General features: G+C 49.3%; 1 protein-coding gene across 1 annotated transcript in view; it reads left to right on the forward strand.

The window, feature by feature from the left end:
- PIK3C2G (phosphatidylinositol-4-phosphate 3-kinase catalytic subunit type 2 gamma) overlaps positions 1-20,385 on the forward strand; it is a 2,201,800-nt gene that overhangs the window by 191,836 nt on the left and 1,989,579 nt on the right. The window contains exon 3 of the mRNA XM_078674033.1: positions 14,339-14,421. Coding sequence (XP_078530159.1) covers positions 14,339-14,421 — 83 coding nt within the window. The remainder of the gene's footprint in view (positions 1-14,338; positions 14,422-20,385) is intronic.

Below are 20,385 nucleotides of genomic sequence, written 5' to 3' on the forward strand. Positions count from 1 at the left end.
CTCTGGTCCTGTGTAGGAGAAGAGGTTCATGTGTAGCCCAGCTAGGTCCCAGTACAATGGGAAGGGTGTAGGGGCCCATGTCCTGTCTCTGAGGAGAAGGAGTGGGTGGAACTGCGTGTCTCCTTGTGCCCGAAGCCTTGTCTCCGGGTTTGGAGGGTTCCCTAAGGGAGCACCAGGTCGGGGGCCGAGGCTGTATTTACAGGTCATTTGAGGAGGATCTTCCTGTGTCTAGAGGACGGGGAGTGTCTGTAACCAGAACTCCGGCTGTCCTGGTATTGTGCAGTACCGCTCCTAAGTGGAGGGTGCAGAAGTCCTGAATGAGGGGTGAGAGGGGGACAACCAGCCACAGTGGAAAAGCCAGTGGGTCAGGGTCCAGCCAGAAGGGCTGAGCCACCAGTGAGTGACCATGGTGATGCCACTTCTGTCCTGAGAGACAGGCAGACTGTCACATGACACATTATTTATGTGCCACCCTCAAGGGGGATATGCGTGCTCCCCGTGAAGTTCTGGTTCGATGGGCATTTGACCACCCAGAGTGCTTGACCATTTGTTGGGCCTCTGGAGGTCGTTCCCTGAGGACGGAAAAGCCAGGTTCGGGTTGTAGCCTGACCTGGAAGTCAGGACATCTGTAATCAGTGTCCTGGCCGGGTTGCCTTATAGGGGTACCCCTGTGAACACAGGAAGGACCCATCTGAAAGGAGAGGGAACCTGTGTTTCCCAGAAGGGGTGCTGCAGGCCTCGCCGGGATCTTTAGGGTCCCTGGCTGAGTATGGTAGTACTACCCTGAGAGCAGGTGCGGCCCATCTTAAAGGAAAGGGACCCTGCTCTACTGTGGAAAGATGCAGAACTCTAGAAGGGGCTGCAGAGGGTGCGGAGTCCTCACCTCTGACTCTGGTGCATCCGGTGAATGTGGATCCCAGGCAGTAGAGAGGAGAGTAGTGATGGAGAGAGGTCCTGAACTGGTGGGAGAGTTGTGTTCTGGAGGGTGCTTCCCTGGGAGGGTGTGGAACCCCAGAAGTAGAGGTAGGCTGCGGCATTCTTGCCTGTGACCCCTGGTCAGCCTGAGGGTGCGGACCCTAGGTTGAAGGATCAGTGGTAGTTTGGAGCTACACTGAGAAGGAGAGTGGAGAATGGCTATTGTGTGCCAGGGGTTACTGCTCCCCACTCTGTGGATTGGTAAGGACCTGTGACCTCTGGATGGCCTAGGACCTGGTCCTGGCTGTGGACAACTAGAGAGTACCAGTTGGTATCCTAGTTGGGCCAGAGAGTTCTTGTTTAGAGGAAACCATGTGGGTTCAGAGTGGCAGGCCCACATCCGTGTTCTATCGCCCAAAGCAGGGAAGCCCCTCAAGGGAGGGATTGGTCTGCCCTGCATTTTGGCTGGAAGAGGGTTTTGTTGGTCTTGGCCCTTTTAGCAGGTTCACCCCGAGACTTTTTGCAGTTTCCTAGCCTGTTTCTGTAACCTGGTGTTGGTGATTTTAGGCCTCTGCGCACTTTTTCACTGTGGTCCAGTGTAAAGGTCGTGTGCTCTCTGCGTATGTGTGGCGAAAGTGGCCTGCCCTCCCATGGGAATGCATGGGGATATGTGTGTCCATGGTAGTTCTTGATGTGTGGGGAGTGCAAGGGCGAGTTTGGTATGTGCAAACTCGTGAGATTAAATGCTGCCCGACGGTGTGCGCAGATTTAATGTGTCTAGGGTAGAAGTGCCACTTTTAGAAGTTGGCATTTCTGTGTGCAGTGAATGTGAATTGACTGTCTGGCTTGTGAGTGACAGGGGCTGGCTGGTGTGCTTGGCTCCAGGAGCCAGGATGGGTCTGCCCGGTGGTGAATAGGGAGATCTGCATGTTGATGGAAGGGAGGACTTGCACCTGGGACCTGAATAGGGCTGGGCCTTCCCTCCATAATGCTGGCTCTACCCCCTGTGGTGCGTCTGATGTCCCTAGCCTGGCCAGTGAAAGGGAGAAAGGGGCTGAGCAAAACAAAGTGCTCAGGCGTTCCCCTGAACCAGTTGTAGCTGGTTCTCCCATTGCCTGCACCCTTTTAAACAAAGGATTAGGTGTATAAAAAAGGGGGCTGTGACCCCATGTTTCTGTTCTGCTTTTGGATCCTGATTGCTGCCTGGCATGCTGCTTCTGGGGCCCAGGAGACTTGCCAGGAGGGCTGCCTCCCTGGGCCCCACTATGCACTGGAGCCTTTTTTCCTACATTTCCTTATTTGCAGACTTTGGGAACTATGGGCTTTGTTCCCCTTGTCCCAGAACTTTGGCTCACCCAGTGCTGCTAGAAGTGCTATCTTCTGAGTGCCCTGCTGAGGGGGAGCATGGGCTGCGCAGCGCGGAGCTGCAGCCCCAGGGGAGGGAACCCCTCTCATGGGGATTCCCCCGTTATGCCGAAACCGTGGGTGCCAACCCGCTTATCTTTATTTTATATGGGTGCCCACCCCGCGTGATAGATGTGCCTGTGTTCATTTAGTTAGGGGTGCCCACCCCGCATGTTGCTGCATATTTGTTCCAAATACGGGTGCCACCCCGTTTATGCCGCCGAAATCACCGCCGCGGCCCACAGGCAGTCAGGCAAGCCTTGCCTGGGATGGGGGCAGGGTCGGGAGAGGAAGTGCCGCCCGCCGGTAAGGAGCGCGCAGTGCGGGGCTCCCGTGAGAAGAGGGAAGCCCTGTCAGTGCTGCCACACGCTGAGGAGTCTACTGGAGCCTTGCAGGCTCCACCGAGAAGTCCAGGGTCCCAGGAGAGGGCCCGGGTGAAGAGGGACATGCTGGCTGAAGGCGGAAGCCAAGCGGGACTCCCGTGGAAGGAGGGAAGCCCCGCAAACCGCACCAAGCGGCACAGAGGCCTGCCTGCAGTCAAGAGCGGGCGGCCCCGTCTAGCAGCGGGCCGCTCCAACGGTTGGGCAATTGAGGGGGCAAGTTCATTTAAAAGCCCTGTGGGGTGCCAGTTAGGGCACCATGATTGTTTCCCAAGTGGCCCCGCTAGCTAGAGGACCGCTCCAACGTGGCAAATGTTATATTCATATTCCAGAGCCTATGCGTGGCTCCAACGTTCTGGGCATCATTATTCCTAGAGCCCCGTGGCTCCAATGTTTGGAGCCATATTTGATTATTTAAGGAGCCAGTGGGCTCCTGGGCCACAGTTGATTTTAGAGCCAGATGGCTCCACCGCCCCTAAGCAGTTTCTAGAGCCTAGATGGCTCCAACGTTTGGCGCAATTTATTCCCAAGGGCCATTGAGAGCCCATGTCGCATTGTGACTATTTACAGCTGCCCAGCAAGTAGTGGGTAGCTGCACCGTTTGTGCGACATTTGAGTAAAAGTCCTTGAGGGGGACAGAAGTGGCACAGAGGGGCCCGGCCTTACACAGCTGCGCAGCACTTAGTGCCAGCTGCAGCATTTTTAGGCCTTGTTATTGTTCTCAGCTGCCCAGCAAGTAGTGGGCAGCTGCAACATTTAGGTTTGCGCAGATGGCGCACCCTTGACTGGCGCTGCCTAGGCAGCGTGCCCTGACAATCTGGACACAGTGCATTTGAGCCCCTTTGGAGATGGCCAGTTGGCCAGGGGGACTGGTATTTATTTATTTATTTTATTTTGACATTTCTAAAGCGCAACAAATACCCGTGGGCGTCTCGGCGCTGAACTGCAATTATTTGTACCGAGGAGAGCTTGAAGCCATGATTGGGGGTCATTGATCAAAGAGCCAAGTTTTTAAAATTTTGCGAAACTGAAAGAGAGAAGAGCTTTGCCTGATATGTTGGGGAAGAGTATTCCACAGTTTCGGGGCAGCCACCAGGAAACGGCGATCGCCCCAAGAAACTGTTTTAACCCGTGGAACAATTAGCTGATTGAGGGTGGCTGATCGTAGCAATCTGCTTGGTTTATAGTTTTGGAGTTGCTCTTTCAAGAAATGTGGACCTTGGTCATTCAGAGCCTTATAAACTATACATAGGGATTTAAAATGTATTCTGTTCCGGATTGTGAGCCAATGATATTCCTTTATGATATTTGATGTGGGTTCATATTTTGTTTTTCCAGAGAGTAGGCGAGCTGCCGCATTCTGAATGGATTGTAGTTTCCTTATGACTCTGGATTGTGCATTAAGGAATACATTACAGTAGTCCAAAGTAGACAAGACTAAGGAGCTAACCAAGGTTTTAATAGCTGTTTCCGGGAGAAAAGGGCGAATCTTCCTAATCATCTTCAGTTTAAAATGAGCTGTTGAGGCTGGTTTTTTGCATGGTCCATAAAGTTTAGTCCATCGTCGAAGATAATACCCAGGTTCCTGACCTTGGTTGTTGGATTCGGGGGAGTGCCAAAAGTTTCTGGCCACCAGCTTGATGGCCAGCTTGGGAGAAGAGGTCCAAAGATGATCACCCCAGTTTTATCTGAGTTCAACCTTAAACAGTTTGTGGCCATCCATTCTCCTATGTCTAGCAGTCCCTTATTGAATTTCTTTGCTACTAGAGCTCCATCGCCTTTAATGGCTAACACCAACTGAGTATCATCAGCATAGGAGGTTAGGCTCGTCCCGTGTGCTTTGATGACATTAGCAAGGTCCGACACATAGATGTTAAAAAGTGTCGGACTAAGGGATGAGCCTTGAGGAACTCCACATGGTGATGATTGTGGTGCCGATTGAAAAGGTCCTAAGGTGACCGCTTGCGTTCTATTAGCTAAAAAAGAGGCAAGCAGATCTTTAGCAGAGTGACAAAGGCCGATCTTTTCGACACGGTCGACCAAGATGGTGTGGTCGACCGTGTCAAAAGCTGCGGACAGATCCAGCATTACCAGGATCGCTGTTCCCCCTTGATCCCTGATTGCCCTAATGTCATCAGCAGCCTTTATCAAGGCTGTTTCGGTCCCATGGTGTTTCCGAAAACCGAATTGCGTGTCATCCAAAAGATGATGTTTTTCGATGTATTCAGATAACTGGACATTTATGGCCTTTTCAATTACTTTGGCCACGAACGGGAGACTCGCAATGGGCCTATAATTTTTCAGATCGTTTTTATCAAGGGAAGGTTTTTTTAATAAAGGTTTTAATAAAGTTTTTTTTAGCGGGTCTGGATATATGCCTGAAAGCAGAATTGAATTGCAGACTTGGGTGAGTGCTGGAATAATTTAGTCCATTACAGGCGGGAGAATTGACAAAGGACAAGGGTCCAGAGCCGATCCTGTTTTTATTGTTGACACAATTGTTCTTATGTGGTCATTTGTTACTGCTTGCTACTGGTAGAGGCCCTACTGTAATTTATGTGCTCATGCAATGTCGTGCTAGGAAATGTAATGCATTTAGTATGTTTTATGCACCCTGTTTGACACCTCTGGATATGATTTAGGCTTATGAGGTTGTTTTACCTATTTAGGTTTGTGTTAGTGACATTATTCTTCACTGTGTTATTTACGCCCCTAATGTGAGTTATACTTAGGAGGTAGGGTAATAAATAAATAAATAAATCCACATTTTGTAAAGCGCACAGTCACCCGTAAGGGTCTCTAGGCGCTGGGGGCCGTCGGGAAGATTAAGCAAGCTATTGCCCAGAGTCACATGGTGCTGGGCTAATCTGCCGCCGGTGCTGGGGATCGAACCGTGATCCCCAGATTCCAGTGTCAGTCGTCCTGGCCGCGGCACCACACCTCTTTGTTTAGACTATTGAGAAGATTGCATAAGGTGTTTATGCTGGTGACGTTGGTGTAAGATGTAATTCGCGTCTAATATAGGTTTCAGTTACAGGTTGAGGTGGAGTACAGTCATTGCCAGTGGTTACTGGTTGTATGTTTATGATCTATTTACTTTTGCCAATTTGTGCTAAGTGCTGATCCTGACAGTGGCACACGTGGCCCTGTCATGTGTAAATATTCCCTTGTGAATATTGCCCGTGCCAGTTGGCCACAGTGTATGTTATGTGTTTACTATTATAATGTGTTATGAGAATACAATGGCTATTTCTATATAACCTTGTGTGGAGTTCCTTTTGAAGTGTGCCTGGGATGCTGTTGCTGTGTGCATGTGCAAATGCTTTACACATTGCCTCCGGGATAAGCCTGAGTGCTCGTGCCAAGCTACCAAGGGGGTCAGCAGGGGTTATCTTTGGCGTGTAACTCCCTTACCCTGACTAGAGGTGGTTTCTGCCTGGCTTTGGCGCACACCTTGGCCAACCAGAAATTCCATTTCTAACAGTACCCATCTACATATATCTGTATTCTGAACCCTGGCCTGTGCAGTAGAAAAGGGAGGAGCTAAGACTTCACTTTAATAGACCGTGTCCTGTTGTCACACAAGGGTCTGATTACCCAGCACAGATTGCCTGGTAGATAGGACTGGGTTGCAAGGTATCCTTTTGCATTTCAGAGATGTGCTTTGAAGTCTCCAACCCTCCCCCCTCATCAAAGACACTTTTGGGTATAAGGACTAGGTCTTTCACCCCATAAACGCAGACACTACCAGAAGAGATGCTGTGCTGCTTAAAAGACTCAACTTAACTGTTGATCTGGAAAGCCTGCTTTTCTGATGGCTGCCCTGTTGCCTGCTGATCACTGACTCTGCTGAAAGAGAGTAGGACTCTGTCTTCACTTCAAGCAGGGGCATAACAAATGCCCTCGCAGCCCCACTCTCTTCAGTAAATGGAGGGGGGCCCCTCAGCTCTTCTGAGAGCTGTGAGAGAGGCTTGCGCTAAAGCAAGCCTCTCTCCCTTTAAAGCAGGTGCAGGCTGTCTGCAACCTGCTCTGAGCCCCTACCGCTGACTAAAGAGAAACAATGTAACAAGTTGCAATGTTTCTCTTCAGTCAGATTGAGTGAGGCCCGGAAAGAGGCTGGGGTGGGGGCCCCAGAGAGCAGGAGGCAGCACAGAGCACTGCTCAGGACCCTGACAAGGGTGGGAGTGGGTGCCCTCAGAGTCCGCATTCTCAAGGGCAAAGCTCATATTGGAAGGGAGCAAAATGGTGCCCTCAGGTAAGCACTCTTGTTAGAACGCACCATGTGGGCGTCCGCAGAGGAGGTAAGGGGGGCCGAGAAGGGTGCAAGGTAGAGAGGAGAAGGGTGCAAGGTAGAGAGGAGAAGGGTGCAATGTAGAGTGGAGATGGGTGCAAGGTAGAGGGGAGAAGGGTGCAAGGCAGAGGGGAGAAGGGTGCAAGGCAGAGGGGAGAAGGGTGCAAGGCAGAGGGGAGAAGGGTGCAAGGCAGAGGGGAGAAGGGTGCAAGGCAGAGGGGAGAAGGGTGCAAGGCAGAGGGGAGAAGGGTGCAAGGCAGAGAGGAGATGGGTGCAAGGCGGAGGGGAGATGGGTGCAAGGCGGAGGGGCGAAGGGTGCAAGGCGGAGGGGCGAAGGGTGCAAGGCAGAGGGGCGAAGGGTGCAAGGCAGAGATGAGAAAGGTGCAAGGCGGAGGGGAGAAGGGTGCAAGGCGGAGGGGAGAAGAGTGCAAGGCAGAGGGGAGAAGGGTTCAAGGGGGACAGGAGAAGGGTGCAAGGCGGAGGGTGGAAGAGTGCAAGGCGGAGGGGAGAAGGGTGCAAAGCAGAGGGGCGAAGGGTGCAAGGCGGAGGGGCGAAGGGTGCAAGGCGGAGGGGCGAAGGGTGCAAGGCAGAGGGGAGAAGGGTGCAAGGTAGAGATGAGAAAGGTGCAAGGCGGAGGGGAGAAGGGTGCAAGGCGGAGGGGAGAAGAGTGCAAGGCAGAGGGGAGAAGGGTTCAAGGGGGACAGGAGAAGGGTGCAAGGCGGAGGGTGGAAGAGTGCAAGGCGGAGGGGAGAAGGGTGCAAGGCGGAGGGGAGAACGGTACAAGGCAGAGGACAGAAGGTTGCAAGGTAGAGAGGAGAAGGGTGCAAAGCAGAAGGGAGAAGAGTGCAATAGGGAGGGGAGAAGGGTGCAAGGCAGATGGGAGAAGGGTGAAAGATAGAGAGGAGAAGGGTGCAAGGGGGAGGGGAGAAGGGTGCAAGGCAGAGGGGAGAAGGGTGCAAGGCAGAGGGGAGAAGGGTGCAAGGCAGAGGGGAGAAGGGTGCAAGGCAGAGGGGAGAAGGGTGCAAGGCAGAGAGGAGAAGGGTGCAAAGAGGAGGGGAGAAGGGTGCAAGGCGGAGGGGAGAAGGGTGCAAGGCAGTGGGAAGAAGGGTGCAAGGTAGAGAGGAGAAGGGTGCAAGGCAGAGCGGAGAAGGGTGCAAGGTAGATAAGGGTGCAAGGCGGATGGGGAGAAGGGTGCAATGCAAAGGGGAGAAGGGTGCACCGCAGAGGGGAGTAGGGTGCAACGCGGAGGGGAGAAGGGTGCAAGGCAGATGGGAGAAGAGTGCAAGGGGGAGAAGGGTGCAAGGCACACTACTTTGTGAGAGAGAGTTGAGAAAGAGTAGAGTGTAGAGAGAGAGTGTAGAGAGAGAGTGTAGAGAGAGAGTGTAGAGAGAGAGTGTAGAGAGAGAGTGTAGAGAGAGAGTGTAGAGAGAGAGTGTAGAGAGAGAGTGTAGAGAGAGAGAGAGAGAGAGTGTAGAGAGAGAGAGAGAGAGAGTGTAGAGAGAGAGAGAGAGAGTGTAGAGAGAGAGAGAGAGAGTGTAGAGAGAGAGAGTGTAGCGAGAGAGAGAGTGTAGCGAGAGAGAGAGTGTAGCGAGAGAGAGAGTGTAGAGAGAGAGAGTGTAGCGAGAGAGAGAGTGTAGCGAGAGAGAGAGTGTAGAGAGAGAGAGTGTAGCGAGAGAGAGTGTAGCGAGAGAGAGTGTAGAGAGAGAGAGTGTAGAGAGAGAGAGTGTAGCGAGAGAGAGTGTAGCGAGAGTGTAGCGAGAGTGTAGCGAGAGTGTAGCGAGAGTGTAGCGAGAGTGTAGAGAGAGTGTAGAGAGAGTGTAGAGAGAGAGAGTGTAGCGAGAGAGAGTGTAGCGAGAGAGAGTGTAGCGAGAGAGAGTAGAGAGAGTGTAGAGAGAGTGTAGAGAGAGTGTAGAGAGAGAGAGTGTAGCGAGAGAGAGTGGAGAGAGAGAGAGTGGAGAGAGAGAGTGGAGAGAGAGAGTGGGGAGAGAGAGTGGCAAGAGTAGAGAGAGAGTGGAGAGATTGGAGGGGGAGTGGAGCGATTGGAGGGGGAGTGGAGCGATTGGAGGGGGAGTGGAGCGATTGGAGAGAGAGAGGAGAGATTGGAGAGTGGAGAGAGTGGAGAGAGAGAGTGGGGAGAGAGAGAGAGAGTGGAGAGAGAGAGAGTGGAGAGAGAGAGAGAGAGAGAGTGGAGAGAGAGAGAGAGAGTGGAGAGAGAGAGAGAGTGTGGAGAGAGAGACATTGGAGAGAGAGTAGAGAGAGACAGTGGAGAGAGAGTAGGGAGAGAGACAGTGGAGAGAGAGTAGAGAGAGACAGTGGAGAGAGAGTAGGGAGAGAGACAGTGGAGAGAGAGTGGAGAGAGAGAGAGTGGAGAGAGAGAGAGTGGAGAGAGAGAGAGTGGAGAGAGAGAGAGTGGAGAGAGAGAGAGTGGAGAGAGAGAGAGAGAGTGGAGAGAGAGAGAGTGGAGAGAGAGAGAGAGAGTGGAGAGAGAGAGAGAGTGGAGAGATCGTAGAGAGAGAGTGGAGGGTGAGAGTGGAGGGTGAGAGTGGAGGGTGAGAGTGGAGGGTGAGAGTGGAGGGTGAGAGTGGAGAGAGACAATGGAGGGTGATAGTGGAGAGAGAGAATGGAGAGAGAGTGGAGAGAGAGAATGGAGAGAGAGTGGAGAGGGAGAGAGTGGCAAGAGTACAGAGAAAGAGGCGAGATTGGAGAGGGAGTGGAGAGATTGGAGAGGGAGTGGAGAGATTGGGGAGGGAGTGGAGAGATTGGGGAGGGAGTGGAGAGATTGGGGAGGGAGTGGAGAGATTGGGGAGGGAGTGGAGAGATTGGGGAGGGAGTGGAGAGATTGGGGAGGGAGTGGAGAGATTGGGGAGGGAGTGGAGAGATTGGGGAGGGAGTGGAGAGATTGGAGAGGGAGTGGAGAGATTGGAGAGGGAGTGGAGAGATTGGAGAGGGAGCGGAGAGATTGGAGAGGGAGTGGAGAGATTGGAGAGAGAGAGGAGAGATTGGAGAGAGAGAGGAGAGATTGGAGAGAGAGTTGAAAGAGAGAGTAGAAAGAGAGTAGAGAGAGAGTAGAGCGGAGAGAGACAGTGGGGAGAGACAGTGGGGAGAGACAGTGGAGACAGACAGTGGAGAGACAGACAGTGGAGAGACAGACAGTGGAGAGACAGACAGTGGAGAGACAGAGACAGTGGAGAGACAGAGACAGTGGAGAGACAGAGACAGTGGAGAGACAGAGACAGTGGAGAGACAGACAGTGGAGAGAGAGAGACAGTGGAGAGAGTAGAGTGGAGAGAGTAGAGTGGAGAGAGAGAGGAGAGAGGAGAGAGAGAGGAGAGAGAGAGGAGAGAGAGTGTGGAGAGAGAGAGTGTGGAGAGAGAGAGTGTGGAGAGAGAGAGTGTGGAGAGAGAGAGTGTGGAGAGAGAGAGTGTGGAGAGAGAGAGTGTGGAGAGAAAGAGTGTGGAGAGAGAGTGGAGAGAGAATGCAGAGAGAGTGTGGGGAGAGTTTAGAGAGAGGGGAGAGAGACAGAGAGAGAGTGGAGAGAGAGAAAGTGGAGAGAGAGTGTAGAGAGAGTGGAGAGAGAGAAAGTGGAGAGAGAGTGTAGAGAGAGTGAGAGGAGAGAGAGAAGGGAGAGAGAGAGTGGAGAGAGAGTGGAGGGAGACAGTCGAGGGGGACAGTGGAGAGAGAGAAGAGAGAGAGAGTGGAGGGAGACAGTGGAGGGAGACAGTGGAGAGAGAGTGGAGAGAGGGTGAGTGGAGAGTGGAGAGAGAATAGAGAGAGAAAGTGGAGAGACAGAGGAGAGAGAGACAATGGAGAGAGAGAGAGTGGAGAGAGAGTATAGACTTACTGACTCAGAGACTGAATACTGACTCAGACACTGACTGGCTGAGAAACTGACAGAGAGAGAGAGACTGACTGACTGACAGCAAGAGACTGACTCACTGTGAGAGAGAGAGAGAGACTGTGATGAATTGGGGTCACAGTGTGTATAAAGCTATGCAATGCCTCTTAAGATTGCTATTGTCTACTAATGAAAATGTATTATCAAAATGTGCTCTTTGTAGTTACATCTGCTTTTGAAATACTGCATTGTCTAATGTTTTAAAACGGAAACGAGAAGGAGCAGTGGATGCACTTTTGTCAAAACTGAACGATGAGTGGGACCGATGTTGCATATCATGACAGGAGTCTGCATCAGGAAACCCACCTAAAATTGGACAAACTTCCCCGGCGTACTGATGGCAGGGACCCTGTAATGAATGAACCACCACCTATGATAGCCTGCTGGCAGATTAAGCCCAACCTTTGACTCCACCATTGAGTGTTACTTATAACAGCTGGATAAGTTACAGTGGTGTAACAATAGCCCCGCATCCCCCGCAGTATAGCGGGTAGCTGGCCTGAGGGCTCTAGACTGGCACTGACGATGGGAGGGGGGCCCCCTCCATGTAGTTTGCAGGGGGGCCCCCTCAAGTTTCCTTACGCCACTGACTCCAAGTGATCTCAAAGGGATTGTCGGCTTGCCTTCTGTTGCTTGAGACTCAACTGCTGCTCATGTGTCTGACTCCCTGGAAGTGACCCAAAAACTTAGAACATGGATTTAGACACATCTTCTGTCTACATATTGCAGAACAGGTGCATCGACCCAGTTGCATGAATAAAATCGGCGCATTGCCTTGGAATCAGCGCTTTGCCTCCAGAGATCGACGCATCGGACAGCTTATCACTGCTGCTGCAGCTTAGTGAGATTGACACATCCCCTCGACTGCGTGGCAGAATCTGGTGCTTCCTCTCTTTGTTTGTGATCAGAAAAAGTACTTCATTCACTGTGGCCTGCTTGGGTCCTGTAGCCGGCTGTCGCTCCATCACAGTCAGCCTGAACTTTGACTTTGCCCTGGTCCAATGCAACCTAAAGTAACCTTTTTAGTGCTGCTTGCTTCTAAGTGCTTTACTGCATTTATTCCTTTGAAGTTCAATATCTCAACTTTTATACATTGGATTTTTGTGGTTTTGTTTTTGTTTTGTGAATAGTATAATAATCTTTTTTTTATAAACCTGTGTAGTCTTCATGTGGCATATTCATTGTGTTACTGTGGGTCTGTTGCAAAAATTATTCACACATTGCCTCTTTAGAGAAGCCTGACTACTCTGTGCCAAGCTACCTGAGGATGAGCACAGGTTATCTTTTAGTATGTATCGAGCTTACCTTGACTAGAGTGGTGGTTCCTGCCTTACCTTGGTGTTTATCTCAGCGAACCAGCTATCCCATTGCTAACATTGCCATTTCTTCCAATGGTATAATATCAATTGATATAAATTCTTTTTGCGGTTCACAATAAATTGTTTTTGCAGAGTTGGTTGTTGTTTGTATAGCAGTGGCACCTTGTTGAAGATGGTGTTTGTACATCATAATCTAATTCAGTCCTTGATGTAGTTGGTACCAAGTGTAAAGCTAGAGAAACCACAGGCTCATCAATCACTGTAATAGAGTCAATGATTTAAACACAGCTGTCCTGTTACCTTGACCTGCAAAAGCAATAGACTGAAAGAGCTAATGAAGCATCAAAGGGGAAATATTTATGTTACAATAAATGTATAACATTTCTTGTGGCTAACAAGATCAAGTAAGAAACTGCATGTATAATTTTCCCAGTCCATGTTTGTTATCTAAATTGTATTGCCAGTGGCAAAGCTCTATACAGTCTCTTACCTACTCAAACATAACAAACAAATAGATCTTTTCTTCTGAAAATATTGCAGTGACTCCTCAACCAACATTAGCCTGTCTCCATTGGAACATCTTATCCAGCACATCAGTCAGAAGCACTACAAGTGCTCAGAAAAAAACGTTAGTAAAAGAAAATATTCTCTTACTCTCATACCCTTCATCAAAATATTGATCATCTTCTTCACTCAGAGCCTTCAGTCAGTTCAATGACATTCTGAAGACCATCTTTGATGCGCACTACCTACTGTATACTTCTACCTCTATTGTCCATCCCCCCCCATGCATACCTCTTATCAGTAGGTTGTCTTTGAAACTTAAAACAGCTCTGAGTCAGTTCACACGGATCACAAATTGCTTCCAAAATCTGATCATTTGCCGATTCTCCTACCCACAACTTGCTTTTACAATCAACAATCTCTTTGCTACTTACCGAGTCCACTCTCACGGCATCAGATGTTGTCTAACCCTTCTCCTCGAAGATAACAAATATCTTAATCATTTTTGATGTGTTCTTAAAACCTGCTTCCCAACCTCATTAATGTTACCCATATGTGGAACAATGTGTATTCAAACACATCCTACACATTTCATCTCTCATAATCTTATTAACCCCTTTCAATCTGTTTTTCAAACTTTACACTCTACGGCGAGAATAGTTTGCCACACCAGTGAATTTCTTAGCACTTTAAGCCTTACAAGCCAAACTTTCAACTAGTTCTTTCTGACCATACTTGCCTGAGTAATGAAGGATATTGCTATAGCTTACTGATGTCCCCAAATCATTATTCACCTTCCTTAAGTCACATCACACACTTGTGTTGAAAAAACAATGTTATGGCTCTATTTACAGAGACATTATCAGTACGTAAGCATTTTTATCGGAAAAACTCCAATTCACTCTTTCAAAAATTATGAACGTTAATACAAATTCCAAGCTGAACGAACACATGGATGTAAACAATAACAACTTGCCACTGTGTTTCAACAAATAATTTGGTTTCGAGGATGTTTAAGGTTAAGTCACAAAAACTTTGTAGGCGTCCTTCCTTTTTCAAGAGATGGGCAGGTTGGATGTTGAAGTCCAATGGGTGATATGTCCAAGAGAGTTGGTATAATATTTTCCCTTATATGATTGTATGCACACTAGAGAACCTCATTTGTTATTTATTTTTTCGTCCCCGTACACCATGTTGGGCATTCTTGATGGGATTCCTCCAGCTCTTCTCATCTGGCCAGCCTGTTCCGACCCTGGTATTAGGCCTACAATGATAGAGAGATGGGGTGCCCCCAAGCCAGTACTGTTTCCTTGATCCACTCCTGTTCACACCAACTACGAAACCATGTGTTACTTAGGAGAAAAGGACCGACAGAACCGCCTGGGTTCTGTCGGCCCTTTTCCACTAGAGAACCTCATGACATTTTATTAATCTTTCCACACTGACAGTATATTTTTCACTTTTATTTATTGTTGTTAAAGTAAAATGCCTCACTGTTTTAACGGTTCTAAAATGACAAAGATAACCCTTTTTGTTACCTAGTTTACACTTGTGATATAAATAAGCGCTAAATTTAGAACGCTGCTGTTAAATTTTCAAACATTGTTCTTTGTTTCATTCTTTCTTTCAGGCACCTGCATGGTCAATTACATTGCTGGACATACACCAAGGAAGTAATGACAGACTCTCATCCTTTTGTGACACTGTAAAAAAGTAAGACTAAAAACAAATATTACGTGACTGAAAATTAAAGAAATTTTCACTAAAAACGTGTTTATGATGTGTTGAACCTCATTCATTATTTTGTAAGTAAAAACATTGAATAAAATTGTAAAGTTTTTTCATTGACTAGCAGAATACCCTTGTTTTTGGCCAAGTGAACTGACAGTAGTCATGCTCAGTATGTTAGGTTGTAAATCTTGTGGCCACCTCTGGGTCCGCGTCACCGTGGGCCATTGGTGTACTTGCATAGCTGTCATGTGCACTGAGGCCAAAAATCAAAGAACCCGGTCCTCGGAAGCTTGTTTCCGGTCCAGGGAAGGCATGGCTTGGCAGTTCGGGCTGGACTGTTCCCATGATGCACAGGGTCAGACTGATTTGCATATGGCCATGTCTGAACTGGGGTGGCAGAGTGGGCTAAAGAACGGTGATGGATTAAACCCAGATCATTTGACTGGGTGTGAGTGTTTGATTGGTTCAGATACTCCGTCCATCACCACCCCCTTATGTACCGCCCATGATGACAGGGCAATTCTTCTGAGGGTCTCAAGCTGCAAAAAGCACACGCATACAGTGTCGCTGAGACTCACTTGAACTTCTGGTGCCCTGATCATAGGGCAATTCTTCTGAGGGTTCCAGGCTGCAAAAAACACATGCACACAGCATTGCTGAGACTCACGTGAACTACTGGTGTCCATGATCACAGACTCTGACAATGCCACAGCGCCTCTGAAGAATCGCCACTGCAGGAGTCCTGCGCCACTGACGTCCGTGACCCACTGTTCCGACACCACAGCTGTTGTACTATGGTTCAACCTCGACGCCACGAAACCGAGACCTCATGGCTTCGCCGTCAACTTCATCTTTGATACCACACCACAGTAATAAACCAAGGTATTGCATCTGCAACCAACGCATCACTTCACCTGTGCCTCGCCCCTTGATGTTTTCAGCTCAGCGACCCTGCAAGGTCTCTATGAACCTACACCTCACTTGCTATACTGATGCTGCGCCTCCTTTGTGCGATGCACTGGCCCCAAGCCCCAATGTGCCAACGACCCTGCACAGCAGTCAGGAACCAATACATCACCTGCTTTTGCTACACCTCACTTCTCCTGCTCCTTGCATCATCGTTTACTTTTGACATATCCAAAGTACTGTGCCGGGGTCTGCCTGACTTCTGTATCTGGTCCATTTTCTCTTGCGGTTGGCCTGAACTTGTGGATTTGTCCTGGTCAAGCGCGACCCGATAGCCCCAGTCTGAGCTATTGGTTCACAAGAATGAGAACTTTACTTCATATTTATAGCTTCTTAAATTGATTTGTGTGTTTTTGGATTTTTATCATTTGGTCTTCTTTAGTATTTTTCCAAACTGGTGTGGAGTACTTTTGTGGTGTTTTCATTTTGTTACTGGATGTGTGTGTACAAATACTTTACAGATTACCTCTGGAAAATAAGCCTTACTGCTTTTGCCAAGCTTCCAAGCTGGTGAACACAGGTTATTCTTAGTGTGTATCTTACTTAGCCTGCTAGAGTGAGGCTTCTAACTTTGGTGTTCTGCAGTGAGATTGAGACCTGTATTTGTGCATTGCATACAGTAATTGGTGAACACTACTTCCATATATCAGACCATTACATACCAACATATACACCTTTTCTTTTTTCTTATCTTTGTGGGAAATTCCTTTTGAGTTTTCACAATCCCGTCTCATTCTAGAGAGCCATCAGCAGCACCTGTAGATTTGGAGTTTGGAAAGGAGAGTTTGGAAACCTATTCCATGCCTCACCTCAAAAAGTTTTGCATGGATTTCTCAAGTGTCCTTTTAAAGGCTTTGCTAGAAAGTAGGAGCTACAAAAGGTTCTGAAGGCGTAGCTAGCAGCCAGGTAGGCTGGTGAGCACCCAGAGAAGTAGGTTGTGGAGGAATGAGGAACACAATCCGCATGGCGATTTGTTGAAAAATCAAAGGCTGCCGGGGGAAGGTGCCCTCTAGGACAGGGAGTAGAGTTTCCTCTGAAGGCTTGACTGCAGCAGAGTTGAAAGACCGTGGGAAGATGGGAAGCTCCGTTTGAAGCTGCCTAAACTCAATGGTAATGTGGAAAAACAAAACAAAAATTTGAGATGGAGAAAGAGAAGCTGGAAGTTGGAAGAGGATAGATTGACTATGGAGGTAAGAACAATGCCTTTGGCTCAAGAGCTGAGCTTGAAGGAGCTGGATATGCAGGCCAAGCCCTACACGGATGGTGGCAGCCTATCTTTAGTGCACTCTGAGGGAAAGGTACATATACCCAAGAGTGTGGTGAAAGATTCTGTGAAGGGAGATGATATAGATCAGTAGTTTCAGGGCTATTAGAAAGGTTTACACATGCATAGGGTCCCTGATTGAGATTGGGAGCCGGTTAGTGGAAGCATTTTGCAGTGGAGGGGAGGGACACTCTGTAGGCACTAGGGCCAGATGAGGTGCCCTGACATAAAGGAAGCCTTGATCAAGAGAGTCGGTCTCGTACCCAATGCATTCAAACAATTTTGTAAGGGGAGCACTAAACTGGATTCCCAGACTGTGCTTGAGTGTGTTGATTCCTTTTGTAGAGCACTGGATGGTTGGTTGAAGGGCAGTAATGTAACACACTATCAGGGGCTGTTCAATTTGATTTCATGGCATCTCTTGCTGAGTCTTTGTTTTCCTGAGCAGTGCCAGCACTTGATTGAACAGTAAGCTTACTCACCCCAGGAAGCTCGCTAAGGAGGCGGACCTCTGGCTCAGCACCAGGCTCCACAAGAAGCTGTATGGGGGTGACTAAGCCAAAGGTGAGCAGAGTCCCCAGCAAAAGGATGAGGGGACAACAACAATAAGAGTAAGGATTTTTCTAAAGGGCCCAAAACTAGTTCCCAGGGTAAGGATTCCCATCCTCCTGTTGAAAAGAAGAGTTTGTTCCCTTCAGGAAAGTCGGCAGGGAAGGGACCCTTGAAGTGTTTTGTGTGTAATCAGAAATGATACTTCAAGTGGGATCTCAATTGTCTCAAGCAGGCACAGCCCCCCACCAGTCGGCAGACACTGGGGATGGCTTGTGTAGTGCTTGGGTAGGAGTTGGTCCCAGTTAGTTGTGTGGATCCAACTGAGATGACACTAGTCTCCCTGGGTGACAGTAGGTTGGTCAAGAGAACCCTCATACCTGACAACACTAAGAAGTACAGGCAGTGGGAGACCCTCAATGGGAGAAGGGTAGAGGCTATGAGAGATGCAGAAGCCAGTAATGCAACTGTCCGGTGTCCTCTGGTGTCTGAAGAGCAAGAAGTCCCTAATGTGGTCGACCAAGTAGTTGCTGTAGACAATAGTGAGTGGCAATGTGTGGTGGCCCAGATTCCTTTTGAATGAGGCGTCTCAGGTTCCTTGAGAGGAAGCGTGAGTCATCCATGCCCGTTAATTTTCTGCTGTTCAATGACATGGAGCAAACTGCCTGGATGAAGTGGAGCTCAGTTCGCACTTGGAAATGTTGAGATGCGTGTGCCTGACCACACACTCCATGGCCACCAAAGGGTGATCAGAAGGACTTGGAATTTAAAAGAGTGAATCAGGTGCCTTGCAGGAAGAAGACGAGGAAGGGGTGTGGGAAACCTGCTCTGGAATTCCTACAGTTCGCGAGGGAATGGACCCTGAGTGGGACATCACAAAACCTACATGGAAAGATGTGGCCAAACTGGGGGACCTGTTTGAGCTGACCCACTGGCAGCAGGAAGGAGGCTCCACCACGAAAATTTTGTACAGTGCAGAAAGAGGGCTGCACTCTTGTGGGTTTTTGGAAACAGGCTGAGCACCAGGCAGCAGGCAATACCTCGGGATCTCACCTAATCTATTGGGAGAATGCTCTCCTGTACAGTGAGCCTATGGTTGCTGAGCCTGTGGCAGCCTGTGTGCTGATGGTAACCTAGCTTATCAGAGCCTCTTACAGATCAGTTGGGGCAGGACAAGACATTTAACAGGCTTGGCACCCACTTCTATTGCCCCCAAATGAGGAAAGTCTCCGATCTCTAGATCCTATCTTACCTCTCAGGTGATTGGCAAGTCTGGGGGAGAAGTAAGGCTCCTCTACAACCCTTTCCTGGTATGAGCAACCATTTTGAGCAGGTGAGTATTGACATTATGGTGTCTCTGGACCCCAAGATGGCCATGAGCAACAGGTTCATTCTGGTCTTAGTGGACCATGCCACGGGGTATCTGGAAGCTATCCCTCTGAGGACAATGATGGCGCCGATGGTGGTCCGGTATTGATGGAGATCTTTACCCCTATGGGTTTCCCGAAGGAAGCAGTATTTGATTGCGGTACCACATTCTTGTCCTTGTACATGAAGGCCATGTGGAAGGTGTGTGGTATAATGTACAAGTTCACCACCCCCAAAGTAATGTGTTGGTTGAACGCTTCGACCGTACACGGAAGGGCATGATTCCATGAGGCGAGACTGGGATGTCCTCTTTCCATGTCTCTTACTCACCTACAGGGAGGTACCACAGAAGGGCGTGGGTCTCAGCCCTTTTGAGCTTCTATATGGGCACTCTATGAGAGGGTCTCTCAGTTTGGTAAAGGTAGGCTGGGAGCAAGCTCCTAGGAAGCCACCCCAGGATGTATTCAGTTGCATACTGGCCTTCCAAAATCAGACCACCCGCTTCCGGGAACTCACTCAGAAGGCTCTGTAAGCTAGCCAGAAGGAAATGAAATGTTAGTGCGACCAGAATACCACACTGGTTGAGTTTCAGACTAGTCAGAAGGTGTGGGTGATGGCGTCTGTAGAGCCCTGTGGTTTGCAAGACCGCTGATCTGGGCTATTTGAGTCGAAGGAGCTCAGGAGCGATGTCACCTAACTGGTGAGCATGCATGTGAACTGCCTCAAACCATATTTTGACCGGTCTGAATTGCCCAAGTTGGTGGTCACGGATGATGGGATGGAAGAGGAGAGTGAATCTCTCTCAGACCTCCTGGCTTCTAAAGAGCAAGATTGGTCAGTCGAGGATGTGATCCTCTCCCCTACTCTGACCCTTAAATAGCGGAGAGACTGTCACCAGCTGCTGGGACAGTTTGACTCTCTGTTCTCACTCACACCTGGAGTCACCCAATGGTGTACCTATATTTTGACCCTGAGGACAGCCTCCTGTTAAGCACAAGTCTTACAGGTTGTCAGACAGAGTGAGGAACAGCCTCAAGGAGGAGGAAGTCTCTAAGATAATGGAGTTTGGGGTGATTGAGCCCTCCAACTGTCCTTTAGTCCAGCCCAGTGGTTTTGGTCCACAAGGCTGGCCTACCTGGTGTCATCCCTGTACTATGGTTCTATGTTGAGTACTGTTGGCTTAATGCCATCATCAAGATTTACGTGCAACCAATCCCCGAGCTGATGAGCCAGTTGGTCGGCCATGAGCTGCCAACATCCTCAGCATGTTTGAGCTAAGATCTGGGTAGTGGCGGATTGCCTTGACTGGGGGGGCACAAGAGAGGTCCGCATTCTCAACACCTGAGGGGCACTACTAGTTCCCAGTCATTCCTTTGCAGTAGAAGAACGTTCCTGACACATTCCAGAGGTTGGTCAGCCAGGTCCTAGTTGGGTTTGAGAACTTCAATGCCGCCTACCTTGATTACATTGCGGTCTCCAGCTCCAGTTGTGTGGACCATATGTACCACCTTTAGGAGGTGTTGAAGGCCCTGCTGAGTGGGGGTCTCCCTATCAAGGCCAGTAAGTGCCAGATAGGGCAGGGGTCTGTGGTGTACTTGGGACACCTGGTAGGGAGTGGCAAGGTGAAGCCCCTAAAGCCAAAGATTGACACCATTCTGGCTTGGGCATCCCCTGAGACCCAAACGGAAGTGAGAGCCTTCTTAGGTCTCACTGGTTACTACAGGATATTCATCAAGGGATATAACACCTTTTTTTACCTTTGGCAGAGCTGACTTCCAAGAAGCAGCCTGTCAGGTGAT

The sequence above is a fragment of the Lissotriton helveticus genome, chromosome 1_1 (assembly GCF_964261635.1).
Source record: "Lissotriton helveticus chromosome 1_1, aLisHel1.1, whole genome shotgun sequence".
In the NCBI taxonomy this organism is placed as follows: Eukaryota; Metazoa; Chordata; class Amphibia; order Caudata; family Salamandridae; genus Lissotriton; species Lissotriton helveticus.